This window comes from Pantherophis guttatus, chromosome 2, assembly GCF_059756535.1.
Source record: "Pantherophis guttatus breed Tessera chromosome 2, ASM5975653v1, whole genome shotgun sequence".
Classification (NCBI taxonomy): Eukaryota; Metazoa; Chordata; class Lepidosauria; order Squamata; family Colubridae; genus Pantherophis; species Pantherophis guttatus.
In genome coordinates this window covers 213,163,815-213,182,038 of record NC_142064.1, presented here as the reverse complement: position 1 = coordinate 213,182,038, position 18,224 = coordinate 213,163,815, and the positions used below count along the sequence as shown (strand labels likewise).

At 37.4% G+C, this 18,224-nt stretch overlaps 1 protein-coding gene across 1 annotated transcript; it reads right to left on the bottom strand.

Moving 5' to 3' along the window:
• Window positions 1-1,020: 1,020 nt before the first annotated feature.
• On the bottom strand, window positions 1,021-16,430 carry LOC148115511 (inter-alpha-trypsin inhibitor heavy chain H3-like). Its single transcript, XM_087887760.1, has 13 exons — window positions 16,318-16,430; window positions 14,547-14,713; window positions 13,925-14,029; window positions 13,557-13,719; window positions 13,225-13,335; window positions 7,630-7,755; window positions 7,410-7,526; window positions 5,291-5,459; window positions 5,018-5,143; window positions 4,676-4,857; window positions 3,301-3,486; window positions 2,178-2,317; window positions 1,021-1,696 (listed from the first exon to the last, which is right to left on the bottom strand). The coding sequence occupies exons 1-13, from the start codon at window positions 16,408-16,410 to the stop codon at window positions 1,405-1,407; spliced, it is 1,977 nt and encodes a 658-aa protein (XP_087743886.1). The 5' UTR covers window positions 16,411-16,430; the 3' UTR covers window positions 1,021-1,404.
• Between the last annotated feature and the right edge of the window lie 1,794 nt (window positions 16,431-18,224).

The following is an 18,224-nucleotide window of genomic DNA, read 5'->3' as shown; positions in this document are numbered from 1 at the left end:
TTGGGGAATTCTGGCTTTTGAAGCCCACACATCTTAAAGATGCCAAGATTGAGAAACATTGCTATAGCAAGAGATTGCTAAAAATCGCATTTCTACTTTTTATTTGTTTTTTAATTTTTAAATTGTGTTTTGAAAATATTTAATTTAAAATGTGAAAAATAAGAACAAAAGATGACAAAAGCCATATTGTGAGATTGTTCTTCTCATGTTCTTCTCCATTGGGGAATATATCAGGGGTGAAATGCTCCCGGTTCGGACTGGCTCGGGCGAGTAGGTAGTGATGGTGGTGGGCAGTACGGAGAACCGGTAGCAAAAATCCCTTCCCCCACAGCCTCCAGCTTTCTTACCTTCGCACGCCTGCCTTGCTTCGCTTGCTGTAATCCCTGCAATCCATTGCATCAGCAAGCAATTGAATCTCTCTGCCTGCAATCAAGCTCATCGGTGAGCAGCTCTTTCTGCCGGCTTGCCTGCCTGCCTGCCTGCCTGCCTGCAAGTTTTTTTCCCCTTTGGGAGCTTTAAAAAAATAGTTAATTGGGGTTTTTTTTTAGTCGTTCTTTTTTTAGACCTAGCCATTTAAAGTTTAGGAAGTTTTAAATTTAGCTGCTTTTATATAAAAATAAAATAAAATAATATTTGTGCAGCTTTCTGAGATTTTGTGTGTTTCTGTAGTGTTTCACTGTAACTACACAAACACAAAAAATCTCACAAAGCTGTATGTGGAATTTTGTGCGTGTAAAGTGTGAAAGTTGGTTTTTTGGACTTTTTGTGGCTGTGTGAGTTCCTGCTTGTTGCAGGGGCCATTTTGCCCCGCTTTTACATTGTGGGTGAGCCTGTTGTGTTGTGTTGTGTTGTGTGTGTGTAAAGTGTGAAAGTTGTTTTTTTGGGCTTTTTGTGGCTGTGTGAGGTTCCTGCTTGTTGCAGGGGCTATTTTGGGTCTAGCACAGCTGCTTTTACATTGTGGGTGAGCCTGTTGTGTTGTGTTGTGTTGTGTGTGTGTAAAGTGTGAAAGTTGTTTTTTTGGGCTTTTTGTGGCTGTGTGAGGTTCCTGCTTGTTGCAGGGGCTATTTTGGGTCTAGCACAGCTGCTTTTACATTGTGGGTGAGCCAGTTGTGTTGTGTTGTGTTTTGTAGGTTAAAAAAGGGCAAAGAAGTGATGTTGACTTGGCCATGCCCACCTGACCAACAAGCCACGCCCACCCAGTCACCTGACCATCAAGCCACGCCCACAGAGCCGGTAGCGAAAATTTTTAGATTTCACCCCTGGAATACATGTAATGTCAAAATGCATGTAGAAAAGAGGTGGAGCTTGTGTTGCCATGCCATGATGCTGCTGACATCAATCTGGTCCCCCTTGGTCTGTTTGAAGATGCTGCTGAAAAACACATACCACAAAACTCATGCTTTCCTATCCCAATCTAAGTGGAAAGCATACTACCTGTTGCTCCAGTATATTCTTGACTAGTTCAACTGTGAATATTTTGAATATTGCCCCCAAACCACTAAAAGCCAGATAGACTAATGTCCTTATGACAATATCTGTACCTTCTGTGGGTTTGTCAGCAACTGCTTCTGTTACGTTATTGCCTTCTGGCTTTGTGACAACCATAGATGTTAATGGAGTCACAAACTTATATTTCAGAGACAACTCCAGGGCTTTGGCAGTAATATTTCCTTTTTCATCTCCCTGCGCTACAGCACTAAAAGCAAGGACATTGGAGAAACATTTAGAAACTGTTTTAACCATGATAATAGTAATTATTCAGTATTGTTCCATCCTGTAATGCAAAAACATATTGTAAATTGTTCCAAATAATAAAATAAATAGGATATGAGCCTCATGAATACTTTGGAAACAAAAGACTTGTCTCCTGAAAGAAGAAAGAGATAACCGGGACTTAAAACTAAACTTATCAGACTCTAATGTGAAGTTAGAAGACCTACAACAATTATCTTGCATTATCTGAAGCAATTTAACTTGGGCCAAGAGTTCAAATTAACTACAGCCCAAAAATGATGACTGAACAGACCAGTCCATTCCAGGCATTATTGAATGAAATTAATGAAACTAATTTTCCCTAAAGTATAATCTTTCTCAAGAAAGTGATTTAAAGTGATTGATTTACCGATCCTCATGGACGTCTCTGGAGTAATCACAAAGTTGAAAAAGTCTTACATTACCGTGCTTCTAGAAGTTGTTGAATGGTGAGATAAGCCCAGAATCTCTCAATATATTCTCCAAATATGTATTGTTGCTCTTTGAAAGCTTTGGTTGTTTCCTCAACATCAGCTTGTTCAGAATAAGTCACCTCATTTAGTGCCTAGACGAAGGGAAAGGATTGGATTTATAACTGCACTATAATTTTTCAGCAGTACACTTTTATACAGGTATTTATTTCTATATTTATGTACATTGAGCAACAGACAGCTGAACTCGCATGTATCAAAATATTTCAGGCAGTCTTTAAAGGTCTCAATGAACCCCATGGGTTTCTAACACATTACAATTATTAACTGAGAAGATACCTGCACTGTCTTGCAAGTAACTTATATTTTGGTTTTAATATTTTTACTCTACATAAATGTGGTTTTATATCTTGGTTTGAGTTTGGTACAAGCTGGGTTGCTATGGAATCACTATAAAACTATTTTTAATAATAAAGAAATAAGTACCTCTTTGCCAAATCTCAAATTATATCTTACACCAGCCTAGCCACTCAATGCATCTGATGATGTGTGCTGCAACTCAGAAAAAGTTGTGTATCTGAATAACATTGGCTAGATGGAAAAAGTGCTATTAGTCCCCTTCTAATATCTTGTGTTGTGTGGATGATGTTTTCTTTGTCACCCAGGCTCAACATGACCACATAGCTTTCAGCCATGTAAACTGGTGATAATATTGATGTCTCACTGCCTGAAAATGCTTTGTGTCAGTCTTATGACAAGTGAAGCTGAATGTTTATATGTAGAAGGATGGATTGGATATGGCTTGGCAGTTTAAATTCAGTTTGGCTAATTACTAAGTGAAATAATTAGCCAATATACCAGTAATCTGGGTGCTGTCCTGTCTCTAAAGCAATATAAATAGAGACTATCTCCAAAATAAAGATATTCAAGATTACTGTAATTCTGACTCCTGGAACATTGATAGAGGCAGGTAAACCACCTAATGATTTCCCTTGGAGTATCTACTTTCTCAGCAGTGTTCAGAAAATTATTGTTCTGGAACTGTGAATATTTTGTGTTATAGAAACTGGAATCTCATGTAATATTTTGAGGAATGTTGGACTTCAAAATAACTTACCCCTTGAGCTTTTACTTCTGCTGTGATACTGTTCAGGTCATTGTCTGTAATTCGTCCAGCCACAACTATTTCAGAGCCATCATAATAATGTTTAAAACTATTTTGAGTCAAATCTGAGATGGCATTTTCCTTATAGTCTAACTCCACTTCAGTAAGCAAAGGATTGGCTACTTCATCATAAAAACCCTGGGAACAAAATAGATATTGGGGTTATTAAAAACTGTAACACTAAAAGGGTATTTATTCTCAAAATCAAAATATTGCAAATGAAAGGTTGCTTTTTTAGGCACGGTACTTTTCTGTAATCTGAATCTAGACCATCCTGGAAAAGTACTCTGGAACTCTCATTGAAAGCCTTGATTCTTTAAAAATCTTGTCCTTTTTTGATATCTACAATTTTGTATAGATATGGATTTGTATGGAAAAAGGGGACTCCATGAAATGGAGAATTAACCATTTGACTTTAGATGTAGCAATAACATTAAACAGGTGCATTACAAAAATTCGGACTATTTTACTGTTCGTGTTAATAAAACAGTTTGCAGATGAGTTATAATTCTTTTTAATCACAGAAAAAGGTGTAATTCTTTTCATTCACAATTTTTACTAACACAAAGCCCTTCTGGACATCTTTTCCTATTTTGCAAAACCATTAATTGCTAAATCCCTTTTTAAAAAATAAAAAGGGCTACTTTCATTCATCATACAGTATATATTCCCTGATGTAGGTAAATGATATATTCCCTCATGAGGTAAATTTTCCTGATGTGAGCAGCTTTTTCAAAGGAGATAACTGACATTTTTAATAGGACACATATTTAAACAAATTACTTTTTCTAGCTTTTTTACCCAGCCTCTCACTTTTTATTAATTTTTGCCAAGAAAATATGAAGTATGATATGGAATGAAAAAGCAATCACACTTAGACTTATATACTTCTTCACAATGCTTTACAGCCCTCTCTAAGCGGTTTACAGAGTCAGCCTGTTGCCCCTAACAATCTGGGGCCTCATATTACCAACCACAGAAGGATGGAAGGCTGAGTCAACCTTGAGCCTATGGTAATCAAATTGCCAAACTGCTGGCAGTCGGCAGTCAGCAGAAGTATCCTGCAGTACTGCACTCTAACCACTGCGCCACTACGGCTAATAGTAGTTAGTTGCCTGAGAAGGGATAAATTTATTACTTACAATGGATTCCTATATTTTCTCACTCTATGTTTCATGGCATGTAAACATATTCTGAGTTGATCACCACAATGTGGGAGAGACATACTGTATATGCTAATCACTCTTGGTTACTTTTGGATGCTATACACCTGTCATTGAGGATGGATTGAGATAAATATCAACCTTTCATATGCTTATTCTTCTACCTGTAGTTGTAAGACTGCATCTGAGTCTTCAAAGATGCGGCGAGCCACACCATTGTTTTCTGTTGCTATTCTCTCTAAAAATGCGTAATCAACATCATAACCAAACCCAAGATTGTATATAGGATATTTTCCTTTAGTTGCATTCTTAGTATTTTCTTGAATCTGTTTGCGATTTGATACACCTGCACAGAAAGGATCACAAAACACAATTAAATAGTTTAAAGATGACACATGATCACCAGAGTTTGTGGTATATACCATAGTATGGAGAAGACTATGTGAAAACAAAGAGACTGAATAGCAATCTTTATTCCCATATTCATTGGTCATTTAGCTACTTACCAACAGTGGGATCCCCATCAGATAACATGATAACTAAAGAGGCACTTCTTTCAGGTACAGAGTTCAATTCATGAGCTTTATTCAGCATTTCAATGCCAGTCAGTAAACCATCATTAAAATTTGTTCCTACAATGTGAAAGCAGGGTTTCAAATTTTTTACCATATGAAAAGGGAGATTCAAATATTTTCCATGTAGTGTTTTTTAATATACCCATTTTACTTTAACCTTATTCTAATATAGCAATTTAACTTTAACTTTTTTTTCCTACTTACCTCCCCGTGCACTTATCTGGTGAACAAATTCCTTTGATTGGTTCACATTCTCTGGTGTAGCTTGAATTAAGTCATCTTTCCATGTTGAAACTGAACTTTCAAACAGGATGATATTGAAATGATCTTCTTCTTTTAAATCTTCCACTATTTTTGTCAAGGCTTCCTTTGCCTAGAATTATTTTTTAAAATAATGTTATGCCCATGTCCTGCTGTTACTACCCACATCACATGATGCGACAGATCCTTTGATGATATTTGTTTGTTTGAGATCTTCAATTGTTTAACCCAAGGGTATATACTGTGAAGCCAAATGTTTACTGAGGGAAAAAACACCACACTTATTTTTTTTGAAAGCTAGATCTCCATACTAAAGCAACACTCCATTGTCTCCTAACCAGGGGTGAAATCCAGCAGATTCTGACAGGTTCTGGAGAACTGGTAGCAGAAATTTTGAGCAGTTTGGAGAACCGGTAGCAGAAATTTTGAGTAGTTTGGAGAACTGGCAAATACCACCTCTGTCTGGCCCCAGAGTGGGGTGGGAATGGAGATTTTGCAATATCCTTCCCCTGGAGTGGGGTGGGAATGGAGATTTTCCAGTATCCTTCCCCTGCCATGCCCACCAAGCCACGCCAACCAAGCCACACCACACCCACCAAGCCACGCCCACAGAACCGATAGTAAAAAAATTTGGATTTCACCACTGTTCCTAACCATTGTCAAAAGATAATCCAGCAGTCATGCTTCACACTATTATCCCTGAACCATCAATGTTAAATTTAATATGTATTTTTCATAAATAAAAATTGGCTGTCTTTTCCAACTTATGTGAGATTTTGCCTTTCTCCCATGAAATTGTAGGATGCTTGAGATAACATGAAATCTTTCTTCAGCAATAGCTAAGATTTTTTAAACATGATAATTTCATAAGATGTTAGTCAGAGGTGGGTTTCAGCAGGTTTTAACAGGTTCTGGAGAACCAGTAGTGGAAATTTTGAGTAGTTCGGAGAACCGGTAAAAATAGATTCTCTGCCTCCCAAGTCCCAGCTGATCAGGAGGAAATGGGGATTTTGTAGTAATCTTCCCCTAGAGTGGAGAGGGAATGGAGATTTTACAGTATCCTTCCACTGGAGTGGGGTGGGAATGGGGATTTTACAGTATCCTTCCCCTGCCATGCCCACCACGCCACACCAACCAAGCCACACCACACCCACCAAGCCACACCCACAGAACCGGTAGTAAAAATTTTTGAAACCCACCATTGATGTTAGTCTTTTAAAAATATTACTGTTATTTAGATTTTTATCTATTTTTAATAATTTTTTGACTCGACATAATTCATGAACAGATAGATTCATGTCTTAAGTGCAAACCGGTCATTTCAAAATCAAACTGCTTCCTCGAAGGAGGTCCTCTTGTATTCACTTTTGCTGTTTTGGGTCCTTAGCCTAGTTGTAAAGCTGAATAAACCAGTTGGCAATGTATTGGTCAAGTTTGCCAATATCCCACATTTCATTCTAATGCTCAAGTGTTTTATTTCTGTAGGAGCCACCTGAAAGAATGTTCTATATGACTTTGAAACTTAGTAAATATATGGTCTAAATCAGCAATCCCCAACCTTTCTGGCTTGGTGACCCAATGGGGTGATGGCGAGACATGATGTTTCTGTATGAGTGGTAGGTGCACGCACACATGCGCACAGAGCTCCATTTGTATGAGTGGAGCTTTGTGCGTGAGCACAAGTGTCTGCCACTCACACAAGTAGAGCTTCAAACATGAGCCAAGTGCTTGCCACTCATGTGAATAGAGCTGCATGCACATGTGTGTACTTGCCCATCACTTATGCAGCCCAGTTCCAAACAGGCTGTGATCCAGGAGTTGGGGGCCTCTAGCCTAAATCAACACATATAAAAGAAGGCTTAGCTGAAAGTTAGGATGACGCAGTACATTTCAATTACATTACTAAATATTTTCAGGATTACTATGCTACATATTTTACTATATGTGTAAATCTTGCAAGGCATAAATAACTTGGAGTAAAAGATTGTAGGATCTGATTTTATCTGCTGTACAATTTTTCATCCTTTTAGCAATATTACAAGAATTTGTGTTGTTTACTTACTTGCCGAATTTTCTGTCCAGACATAGAACCACTGATATCGATTACAAAGGCAACATTCTTAGGTAAACCTTTAAGGATTTTTGGTGCAAAAAAATGTACAAAGTATCCATTTACTACCTAAAAAACAATGATAAAGATATTATTCATTTGTGGTAGGGTTTTTTGTTTGGATTTATTTTTGTGCTGGTATATTAGTCAAGTGTCAAACAACTAGAGTTACCTGTAAATTATTAGGAGAATCTCTGTTCACATCATATTTGATGACAAAATCTCCTTGTAGCAGAGTTGTTGTACAATTGTCACAGGTTCGTTGTTGTTCAATAGTAGGACTGAATGATACATGGCCCTTAAAATAGAAGAATTCTTCATCTTAGATTTCAGCAAATGAGGAAAGCAGATTCTGTAGAAGTTTTGCTTTCCTTTAGAGATCCAGGATAATGACCCATAATATTTCTCAGTATACTGTATTTTCTGAAATTTATATTCAAAGTTTACTTCCAAACATGTGATATCAATTTAGAGCCCTATCTTGTCCTTTGTTCACTCATTACAACAGTGAACTAGAGGCCTACAACATTTACAACTAAAATATTCAATACTTGAAGTAATAAATAGCTTATAACTAGTAGCTATTGATTCCTTTATTATATATTATTCCTTTATAAAATTTACATATGTAAAATTTCTGAGGAAGGAAGCCTTGGGAGTTTTTAGAGGAATATTTAGAATGCGGTTCATTGCCATTGCTGCCCACTCGCCACCACTCATTCGCCACAGATTGTCACAAATGGGTGGCAATAGGCCGCAGTAAGCACCGGCGGCAGTGATCCCCGCTGCCTAGAACTGCTGATCAGCACTGCACCAACCCCCCTCCCCACACCACAATATTCGCTCTATAAGACACACAGACATTTCAACCCACTTGAGGGGGGGAGTGCATCTTATTGTATAAACAATAGGTTATTTAGAATGGGATGAGCCAGGAGTTTCTTTCGAAATTCAGCTGTGGTATAATTTGAATTATTAAATATTGCAAGATCCAACATTGCATGTATCAGCCTTTCTACATCTGTAGGGACAATGGATGCAAGAAAAGCTAGCAGTGAAAAATTGCATTTTTATCTCCTTTTCTTGTCTAAGAAGACTGCATATCTTACTCTGGATTGCCTCTTACTGGCTACACTTATACGGTCAGGATTCTTTTTTTCTTTCTTTCTTTCTTTCTTTCTTTCTTTCTTTCTTTCTTTCTTTCTTTCTTTCTTTCTTTCCTTCCTTCCTTCCTTCCTTCCTTCCTTCCCTTCCTTCCCTTCCTTCCCTTCCTTCCTTTGTTTCATCATATTTGCATGATGATATTTATTACTTTTATCTCCTCCTTCTTCACTGATTTTATTCATTATTTTTTTTCCATAAGCCTGGATGCACTATACCAGTTCTACGCTTAGGCATTGTTTATGTTCTGCAATAAAGAGTCTATTAGGTTTCTGTTCATACAAACTTCCAGATTTCTTTCTAGAAAACCAAGTCAAAAGGAGGAGGGCTTTGACTTTCTGATTGTTGCCCATCATTTTGAAGCCATTGACTTCATCACTGCATATGATCCTGCACTGAGTATATACTGCTTATCCCCTCCCCCCCACCCAACAAAGTTGTGTTGGCCAAGAGCAGAGAGTAATCTATATTCAGGAAGAAAAGAGTTTGTCAGTCTGCAAAGCAGGCATAAAGGCCATGAGCAATCCAGCAAGGAGATCTGGATCTATTGAACTGCTAAATGACTGAAACTATAGAAAAATCTTCTTTGTAATAAAAAATACTGCTGTATTGCTTCACATTCTGGAAGAACCAAGGCCAAAGAAATGGGAAAGAAGCAAGAAAACAGTCATGGTTGACTTTTCTGTAATAGCAGTTGATCCCTTACTAGATTACACTGAAAAAAGAAAGTCTGTGGACTTTCTGACTTCAGAAATTATTCAGCACTGCAGCTTGATTTCTCAAGGGTCTATGATGCTGCATTAAACAATGTAACTACATTAGCTAATATAACTAATGACTTAAACTTCCGAATGCATTATCTGTTCATAGGAATTCTTTTCAGGAACTTGGAAAGCTAAAATGTAGGGGAAAGTTTTCATTACTTAATGTGCATCACTTTTCGAAAGTATTGACTTACCTTGTGAAAGAGCAAAGGAGAAGCCCTGGAAAAGGAAAGGGAATATATTTTGCAAGACTGGGTAATGTATGTGGAAGAAAGCCTAAGACACTGCACACTTAATAGTGGGAGTAAAAACACAGGAAAGGAAGTTGAGAAGTACTCGAGAGGAAAGAGGATAAAACATGAATAAATAGTTCACAATATCCCATAACAAAACAATGTGGCAGAGAAGAAAACCAGAATCTAATGCAAATGACCAGAAGCATGATTCCCCATGCCATACTAACAAAGTAATATTGGGAAGAATTAATAATGTTTGCAACTTCGAGTACAATCTACCCATAAAAGACGAAGATGAATTGTGGTACAGGTAAACCCAAAATTTATGTTGTTGAGTGAGACATTTGTTAACTGAGTTTTGCCTCCTTTTATGACCTTTCTTGCCACAGTGGTTAAATGAATCACTGCAGTTGATAAGTTGGTAACTCGGATGTTACGTAAATCTGGCTTCCCATGGACTTTGCTTGTCAGGTCAGAAAAGGTGGTCACATGACCTTGGGATACAGTAGCGGTCATAAATATGAACTAGTTGCAAAGCATCTAGTGAATTTGGATCCCATGATCCTGGGAATGCTGCAAAATTCATAACTGGAAAAATGGTCATAAGCAGGGGTGAAATTCTCCCGGTTCGGACCGGATCATCCGATCCGATAGTGATGGAGGCAGGGCAGAGGCATTTAAAAGAAAAAAAGCCTCTGCCGATCAGGCAACTCAGCTTGGATCATCAGAGGCAACCCTTTTTTTCTTTTAAAAGCCTCTGACAATCCAAGCTGAGTTGCCTGATCGGCAGAGGCATCTAAAAGAAAAAAAAGCCTCTGCCGATCAAGCAACTCAGCTTGGATCGTCAGAGGCAACCCTTTTTTTCTTTTAAAAGCCTCTGACAATCCAAGCTGAGTTGCCTGATCAGCAGAGGCATTTAAAAGAAAAAAAGCCTCTGCCGATTAGGCAACTCACCTGGGTTTGTCAGAGCCTTTTGAAAGCACATTTTTACAACCTCTTTGCCGAAGAGGTTGTAGAAAAAATGGTTTTAAAAGTAAAAAAAAAAATGGCCATGGCCACCCAGTCACATTAACCCCCTCCACCAAGCCATGCCCACAGAACCAGTAACAAATTTTAGATTTCACCACTGGTCATAAGTCACTTATGGGGGATTGAGGTTTGTCCCAATGAACCGTGAACCTGTTCACATGCAAACACACTGAGGCTTAAATGAAACTGACAGAGGAGTCTTGTAAAAATATATTTTACTAGAAACATTAAAAAAAAGGACAAATGTCTTTAAAACACATCAATAATTAACACTTATCTTCATTAACTGAAGCCAGGCTGTCTCTGAGTTCCTCTCCTGCAATACTGAAACCACTCCTCTTAACCCTTTCCAAAGGGAAAGGCAAAAGCTAATACAACACTAAGTAGTTTCAGGATCAGTATATCATCGAGACAGTGGGAAGCAGCAGTGTAGGCTTCCAGCAGTGATGAGTGAGAATGTCCTGTAGAGGGCTTCTGTGAATCAAGTCACCTGTAGAGTTGATCCAATCAGTATTGTGGTTTGAAGCTTCTGGCAGGAAACTTCTAGCAGGGAAATTCTCCAGCTCTTCCTCTTGGTTGTGACTTCAGCAGCAGCAGCAGCAGCAACTGCAGCTCAAAGACAACAACAGATGCTAGCTTGCAGGCATATGCTGGCTTGCATGCTCAGCTCAGCAAAGGCAAGCTCTCTTCTCCTTTCTCTCTGGTTCTCTGGCTCTGAGCTTCAGCTCTAGCTCAGGCATCAGGCAGTGACTTTGTTCCAGCTCTGCCTCTTTACTCAGCTCTCTGTGTCCAGGCTTCTTCAGGCTTCTTGGCTCCCGGCTGTCTTGGCTTGGCTTGCTGAATCATCTTGGCAGGCAACAAGCTCCTACTTATATAGTGAGTCAGTGAGCAATTAACTAGGGCGGGGGAAGCTTGTAGTTAATTGCAAGACGGAGATTGGCCTGTTTGAATCTTTGCAGTTTGTAACTAATTTTATAGCCACAGCAATCCTGGCAATACTCTTGACATGTTGTAACTTTGAACGGTCATTAAATAAACTGTTGTAAATCGAGGAATACTAGTATAAGACCAAACCAATGTGAAGCACATTAAATGTTGGAATCCAAGACATATGCATATATTTAATACCTCATAAAACTATCCTCTTCACTTCTGCAATGAAATATGCTAAGATATTAAATGGACACAAGAATTACATAATTCCCTGCATTCTATTAAAATATACCGTGAGGCATATTTTGATGATGACAAGGAGTTATTTAAAATAATTAAATATTGAGATTTAACTTAGAAGTGACTAGAGAGAAAGCAATAGTGCAGCTTTCATAGCAAGAAGAAATTATTGAACCTTCGTAATAAAGAAGGAATGGAAGTGATGCCATAAGCAGAAACAAAGACCACTAGAGACCCCCCAACCATAGATAAGATACTCAACTCAAAGATTATAATAGAATCTTTGTACTAGCGGTGAAACACACCTTCGTAATAATATTCTTCAGTAGTTTAATTTAGCTTATTAAATGTCTCAATCTCAAAGAACTCAGAGCAGCTTCAAGAGGAATGTTGCTCAATACCTATATATGTAAAGACCACTTTCTTATATGAAGGAAGGCATATATATGTAAAACAATAGCAATAAGTTGAAAAAGAAAGACTTGTGCAACTTATAGAGGAGTGTCCATGGATTCAAACATGCAATGTTTGGAATCAATGGCTTTGAATGCCTTCAAATGAAAAATTGAATTACATGTTTTTTAAGGAGCAGACTTGATCCCTGTCTATATACCAGATGCAAGAACAAGAAATAAACGTTGACTTTGTTGTTTCTCTGTATAGACATTCAGAATAAGCTATCTCCCTCAACTTTAAAAAAATGCTATAAAGCAGAAACACTTTGAAAGTGGGATGATTAGACATGATAAGGCTTAAATATTTTCAGTATTATTATTTGGGTTTAGCCGCCATCTACTTTTTTGAGCCTTCGCCTATTTTTTCATTTTGACCCACTTATTTTTTGTAAGTGCAGCTCTTTAGCTATTCTAAGAAAATATTGCCTATCCCTGATATAGGGAAATGCTTGAGAACTATTTTTACTTTTGTGAAGTATCCTCAAATAATTCTGTGCCTGCATCTTTGATTGTGGTTGTCCTGGGCCATGTCTCACTTTAAGCCCTGACTGGGGACAAAATAACCTGTCAGCTGTTTTTCCATGAAGCAAACAGATTGCTTTTAAGAAATATATTCAAGGGATCATTCTTTCTTTTCTTTACTTCTGGATGGTATCATAAGGCGTGTCATCATTGTAATTTTCCCTTGATGCTTGTGAATCCAATTGGCCTTTTCTGTACTTACTTAACAACCAGGGGAATCTGCAGCAAAGATGATGACCATGATCATGGCAGATAACCATGCTTCCAACTCATTGTAGTTTATCCTCAATTAACAATGGTAATTGGGACTGCTACACAACACGCTTAGTGACAAAAATCCTGGCAGCCCCCATTGCCATCCCGCTGGTCATTAGGCAAGGATTACCTGTGTATGAATCACCCTTCAAGATTCTATTACCAGGCATACCTTTTTTCCTGAAAAAGTCTTATTCACAACTGGTAGCAGTTCGTTGTTGAGGAATGTCCCTTCAACCTCAAGTTCACTGATGCCTTGAGGCTCAAAGATGTTTGCTTCAATCTGTAACATTGATTTAAAATTATGTTGATATTAGCAAGACCAACAAAACAAACAAACAAATAAACAGATAGACCAGTAATATAAACTGTAAAAAAAAGTATTAAAAAAGAATTAATTTCATGGTTGTTCATACATTTGTTTCTAAATTAATAGTTCTGAGCATCATTCACAACTTTTCCAAAAGCTACAAGAAGATAAAGTGACAATACATTTGATCATACCTCAAATTTATTCACAAGCTGTTTTGGGTTGACTTTGATAAACATCTCATATTTTCCAAACTTTCTCTTCAAGAGTTCTTCATAAGTCAATTGAAAAGTAACTTTGCTGGATGATGCAATATTGACCGAAACACTGAATTTCTCTGTTTTTCTTCCAGCAGCCCTTCACATGTTAAACAAAGTAAGGTTCATAAGATTCAAGAGAGCCATAAAGGAACGATAACGTATCTGGATGATGGATAATATAGTCCACCACTTAATACTTTCATTTGCACTTTGTTCATTTATTTAGCATCTGTTTATTGAATAAATACTTAGAACAGGAAATGAAATAAGGAAACAGATTTGGTTTGGCCTCACATACTTACTTCACAAGCCCTGCAGTCTGGCCCCTTGAAACTGCTTGTTGATACTGCTTTTGGGCAGCTTCTTTTTCCTTTATGATTCCAGGATAAGTGACACCATCAATTGTCCTATTGAAGGAGACATCAGATATCTGAATATACATGCAGAGATGTTATTGGGGTTATTTTGCTTCAGTTTAGCAAGTAAAGGAGATATTTGAGAGGTATAACAAAGAGACTGGAAAGAATGCTGCCTCTATAGGACTGAAAACATAATGAAGAAAGATGAAGGAAGGCCTTCTCTGGATATTGCAGAGCAGATTGGTAGAAACTCTAACCAGAGGGCATGTCTATTTCAGAAGAGCTTATGCAACAGGAGGCCACATTTTGGATGATCATTAAAAAGAATGAAGGTAAGAATAATGCTGTGATGGAATCAGTTATCTAGATTGGTAAGAATGGAGAGGTTATGAGGGTGGCCTTAGTTTTAGATTTCGGATTTTGAGCACATAATTGGATTAGGTGGCAACAACGTCTTCTGTAACTCTATGATTCATGGTAGTTATTCTGTTAACAGTATCTGAATGGCTTAATTATTGCTAGACTGAACCCAAAGCATATAAAAATAGGAAAATAATGCACATACAAGGTAAAGTTTGAAATGAAGGCTGTTTTGGGGAGCTCCACATCAAACTGAGCTTCCTTGGACACATTGGCACGATTCACAGCTCGACTAGTGATGACATTACGGGAAAACCTGGAAGTAACACTGCAGTCTATTTTCACCCAGTAGATTTCTATGGCGTGAGTGTGCTAGAGAATAGAAAAGTCACATGGTTATCCAGAAATGTGTTGCTAATATATTATCTTCATTTTAAACACTTTTGTTTCAGATAACACAAGGATCTTTCTATACCTCACGTTACATACGTAGTATTTATTTTAATGCTAATTACATTTGATTAATGTTTTATTTACTGACAAAGTGTTAATTAAATTGCAACTGACCCCAATCATTTTCTTGTTCCATTCCTGTTATTTTTTAAAATGAAATCTAAAGGCCACATCTAGAAAATTATATGTTGGGGGAAACTGTGGGTCAGATTTTTATCTCTGATAAAGTCTTGCATTGTGTTTTTAAGAATTGAATTGTTACAGGGGAGGAAAACAAGAACAAGAACAAACTTCTTTAAGATCCTAGTCGTTTCCCCGAGCCACTGAGATGCCAAAGAGAGTGAGATTCTAGATGAGGTTTGCAAAAATTAACAGCTTTTTTATTTATGGCCAAAGTAAAAAGGCTGGGTGACAAAACTATATCCAAAACATACAGACAAAATGCATGAAAGGAATAGCCACACCCCTGAGAGAGTGGCTGAAAGTATTATATACATTTCACGCTGATAGAAGCAAAGTTTACCCAGTCAGAGACAAAGGTTCATTACCAACATGGTCTTTAAAGCGCCATTTGTTCAGGCCCCTGTATCTGTCCACCTTATCTATGGAGCATTCCTATAGCCTTTTGTAGGCACCGTTTCCCCCCTGGCCTAGTTGTTTATTCAGCAAAATGCTTTCAGGATTCAGGATTTATGAGGCAGGAAAACTCCCTACTGTGGTTCCTTTATCCATGGGGCCTGATAATCTTGGGTAGCAGTTTCTTCTATATTTTCAAGGAAGTGCCTATCTTTTGAAGCCAAGAACAGAAGCGAGACACAGAAGCAAGATAACAAACTTTGTACTAATGCTAACCAGTATCAACGTGTCGCCATCGCTACCGGTTCTCCGAACCACTGGCTGTCATTGCTACCAGTTTGGCCAAACTGGTCCGAACTGGGAGCATTTCACCCCTGATATGTATATATCACCATGAATCTGTTTCAAATACTCCACGATCACGGATACATAGACACAAGTACTCCTTGCTTTATCTGATTTATTCTTTCTTAATTCAGTATCTTCCCCCCAAAAATTACTGAAATGCACAACATGATGTACAGCATATAGATCCAAATAAGGCCAATCAAGTTTGGGTCCAACACAACCCCCCTCAGGGTATGTCTCAGCAGCTCATAAAAGAAATCAAGGACTTGTTAACAGGCACAGTAAGGAACCATTGTCCCTTACAGGCTTCAAATCAAATCGTTATTATGGTCATAGACCAGCATAACTTTGCCTGCTTCATATCCAAATGCAGCACATCTGAGCCAGGCAGCATAGGGCATGAGATTTCATAGGCAACCAGTTTCTATGAACTTTAGAATTTCAGTCAAATTAAGCGTACTGGTAAGTAAATGTATCCTGAATCAGGCAGGCAAAAGGCTGAAGAAGTCTTGAAGGATTGAGATAGTGGATTTGCTGTTCAAAGCTTTTAAAAAATTCTGAGGAAAAAAAGAAGCAGCTTTATACATTTAGCTACATACCTTAATGTTTCTCAAAGGGTTTATCAAAATATCTGAAGTTACAAGAGCAGGAATCAAGGCCAGTAAAATGTAAGATGGGATACCTTTCCCCATGTTGGAAGAAAAAGAAAAATGTCAATTTGGAACGACCTTTATTTGTATGAACCTTGTAAATAGTCAAAGAGTAACACTGAAGTAACTGTGGCAAATATTTATCTTTGCAAAATAGTTGATGAAATTTCCACATGAAAGTTAGAGAGTCCAAGGCCAGAAAAGCCCAAATTTACCCACTATGTCCCATGTAGAACACCTTTAAAATTAAATCTCAAATTAGACTTCACATGTTTCACCAATCTGGTCCGAAACCTTGAGATGTCTTGAACTAGCACTTTGATCACCTGGATATATTTCCCACTAGAGACTTCTATTTCAATTAAAGTCATTATATTTTTATGCATGTTGTTGCAATGTTTTTAGGATCAGACTCAATAAAGATAATAAAGATTAGAGGTATATATATATTTCTCTTTAATCATAACAGGCATTCTATATTCACTGAATATTCACAGATAGAAGCAAGGAAAATGGTGAGGGTGGCTCCTTATATATACAAAGGGCGGAGTCAAGGATGGGAGTGGTGAATTATGAATACATTAGGAAACAAAGAATAAGTTAACCCCCGATATCCCATATATACATTATTTACACATTAGGGAATAAGGCATTTACATCTGACAAATCCCCCTCTAAATGCCGGTTCGCTATACAACACCAATTACATTCAGATTCAGGACAATATAAGACATATAATTTTGAAGTTAAATATTTGTGCTGTTTAGAAGGTAAAGGCTTCGTTAATATGTCAGCTAATTGTTCAGAGGTATCACAATGCACTGCTTTGATAAATCCATCTTGAGACAATTGTCTCACATGTTTAAACTTTATATCTATATGCCTGGATCTTTGTCCAATGGCATCGGATCTGGATATTTCAATGGCTGCTTTATTATCTTCATGCATAACAAAAGGTAAAGCAGGTTTTTTCCAGACATCTGAAATCAAATCATTAAACCATACAAGGTTATTTGCAGCTTTGGATAAACAAACATATTCCGCTTCTGTGGTTGAAGTGGCTACCAGTTCTTGTTTACCAGTGTACCAGTAAACTGGACAGTTATTTAATAGAAAAATATAACCAGAAGTGCTCTTTCTGCATGATATATCTCCAGCCCAATCCGCATCTGCGTAACAAGTAAGTTTTGGTTCTTTGTCATTACTAGGTTCTAATACTAAACAAAAGTCTAATGTATTTTTTAGATATCTTAGAATTCTTTTGACAGCTTCCCAATGATACATAGTTGGTTTACTAACATGTCTGGACAATAAATTGAGAGGTAATGCAATATCTGGCCTGGTCCAATTAGATATATAAAGAAGTGAACCTATGACTGATCTATAAAATGTATTATCTTTGAATTCAGGGGAAGACTCATCAGTGTTTCTAAGGAAATCAGTTTGCATAGGAGTGTCACATGGTTTAGCATTGTTTAAATTGCATTTGTTTAGAAGTTCAATAATCTTATCTTTCTGAGTAAGTTTGAATCCCCTTCTAGTTTTGTTAATTTGTACACCAAGGTATTTGTTTACTTTACCTAGAGATTTCAACGAAAAATGTTCGTTTAGCTTATTTACAAAGGTTTCTCTTCTCTCCTTGTGTTTTCCTATATATAAAATATCATCTACATAAATTAACACGAATTCAATGTGATCATCACTTTTTTTTACAAAGAAACAGTTATCAGCGGTGGTAGCGTTAAAATCCATGGTCTTAAGTACTTTTACCAAACAATCATACCATCTTTTGCCAGATTGTTTTAACCCGTATAGACTCTTGTTCAATAGCCAGATTTCATTCTTATTAGTGTATT

Coding starts and splice junctions, on each gene's coding strand:
- LOC148115511 (XM_087887760.1), bottom strand. CDS start 16,410: ATGGGGAAAGGTATCCCATCTTACATTTTACTGGCCTTGATTCCTGCT. Junction 13,720..13,924: donor CAGACTGCAGGGCTTGTGAA/GTAAGTATGTGA, acceptor TAACATGTGAAG/GGCTGCTGGAAGAAAAACAG. Junction 1,697..2,177: donor CAACAACTTCTAGAAGCACG/GTAATGTAAGAC, acceptor CCTTGCTTTTAG/TGCTGTAGCGCAGGGAGATG.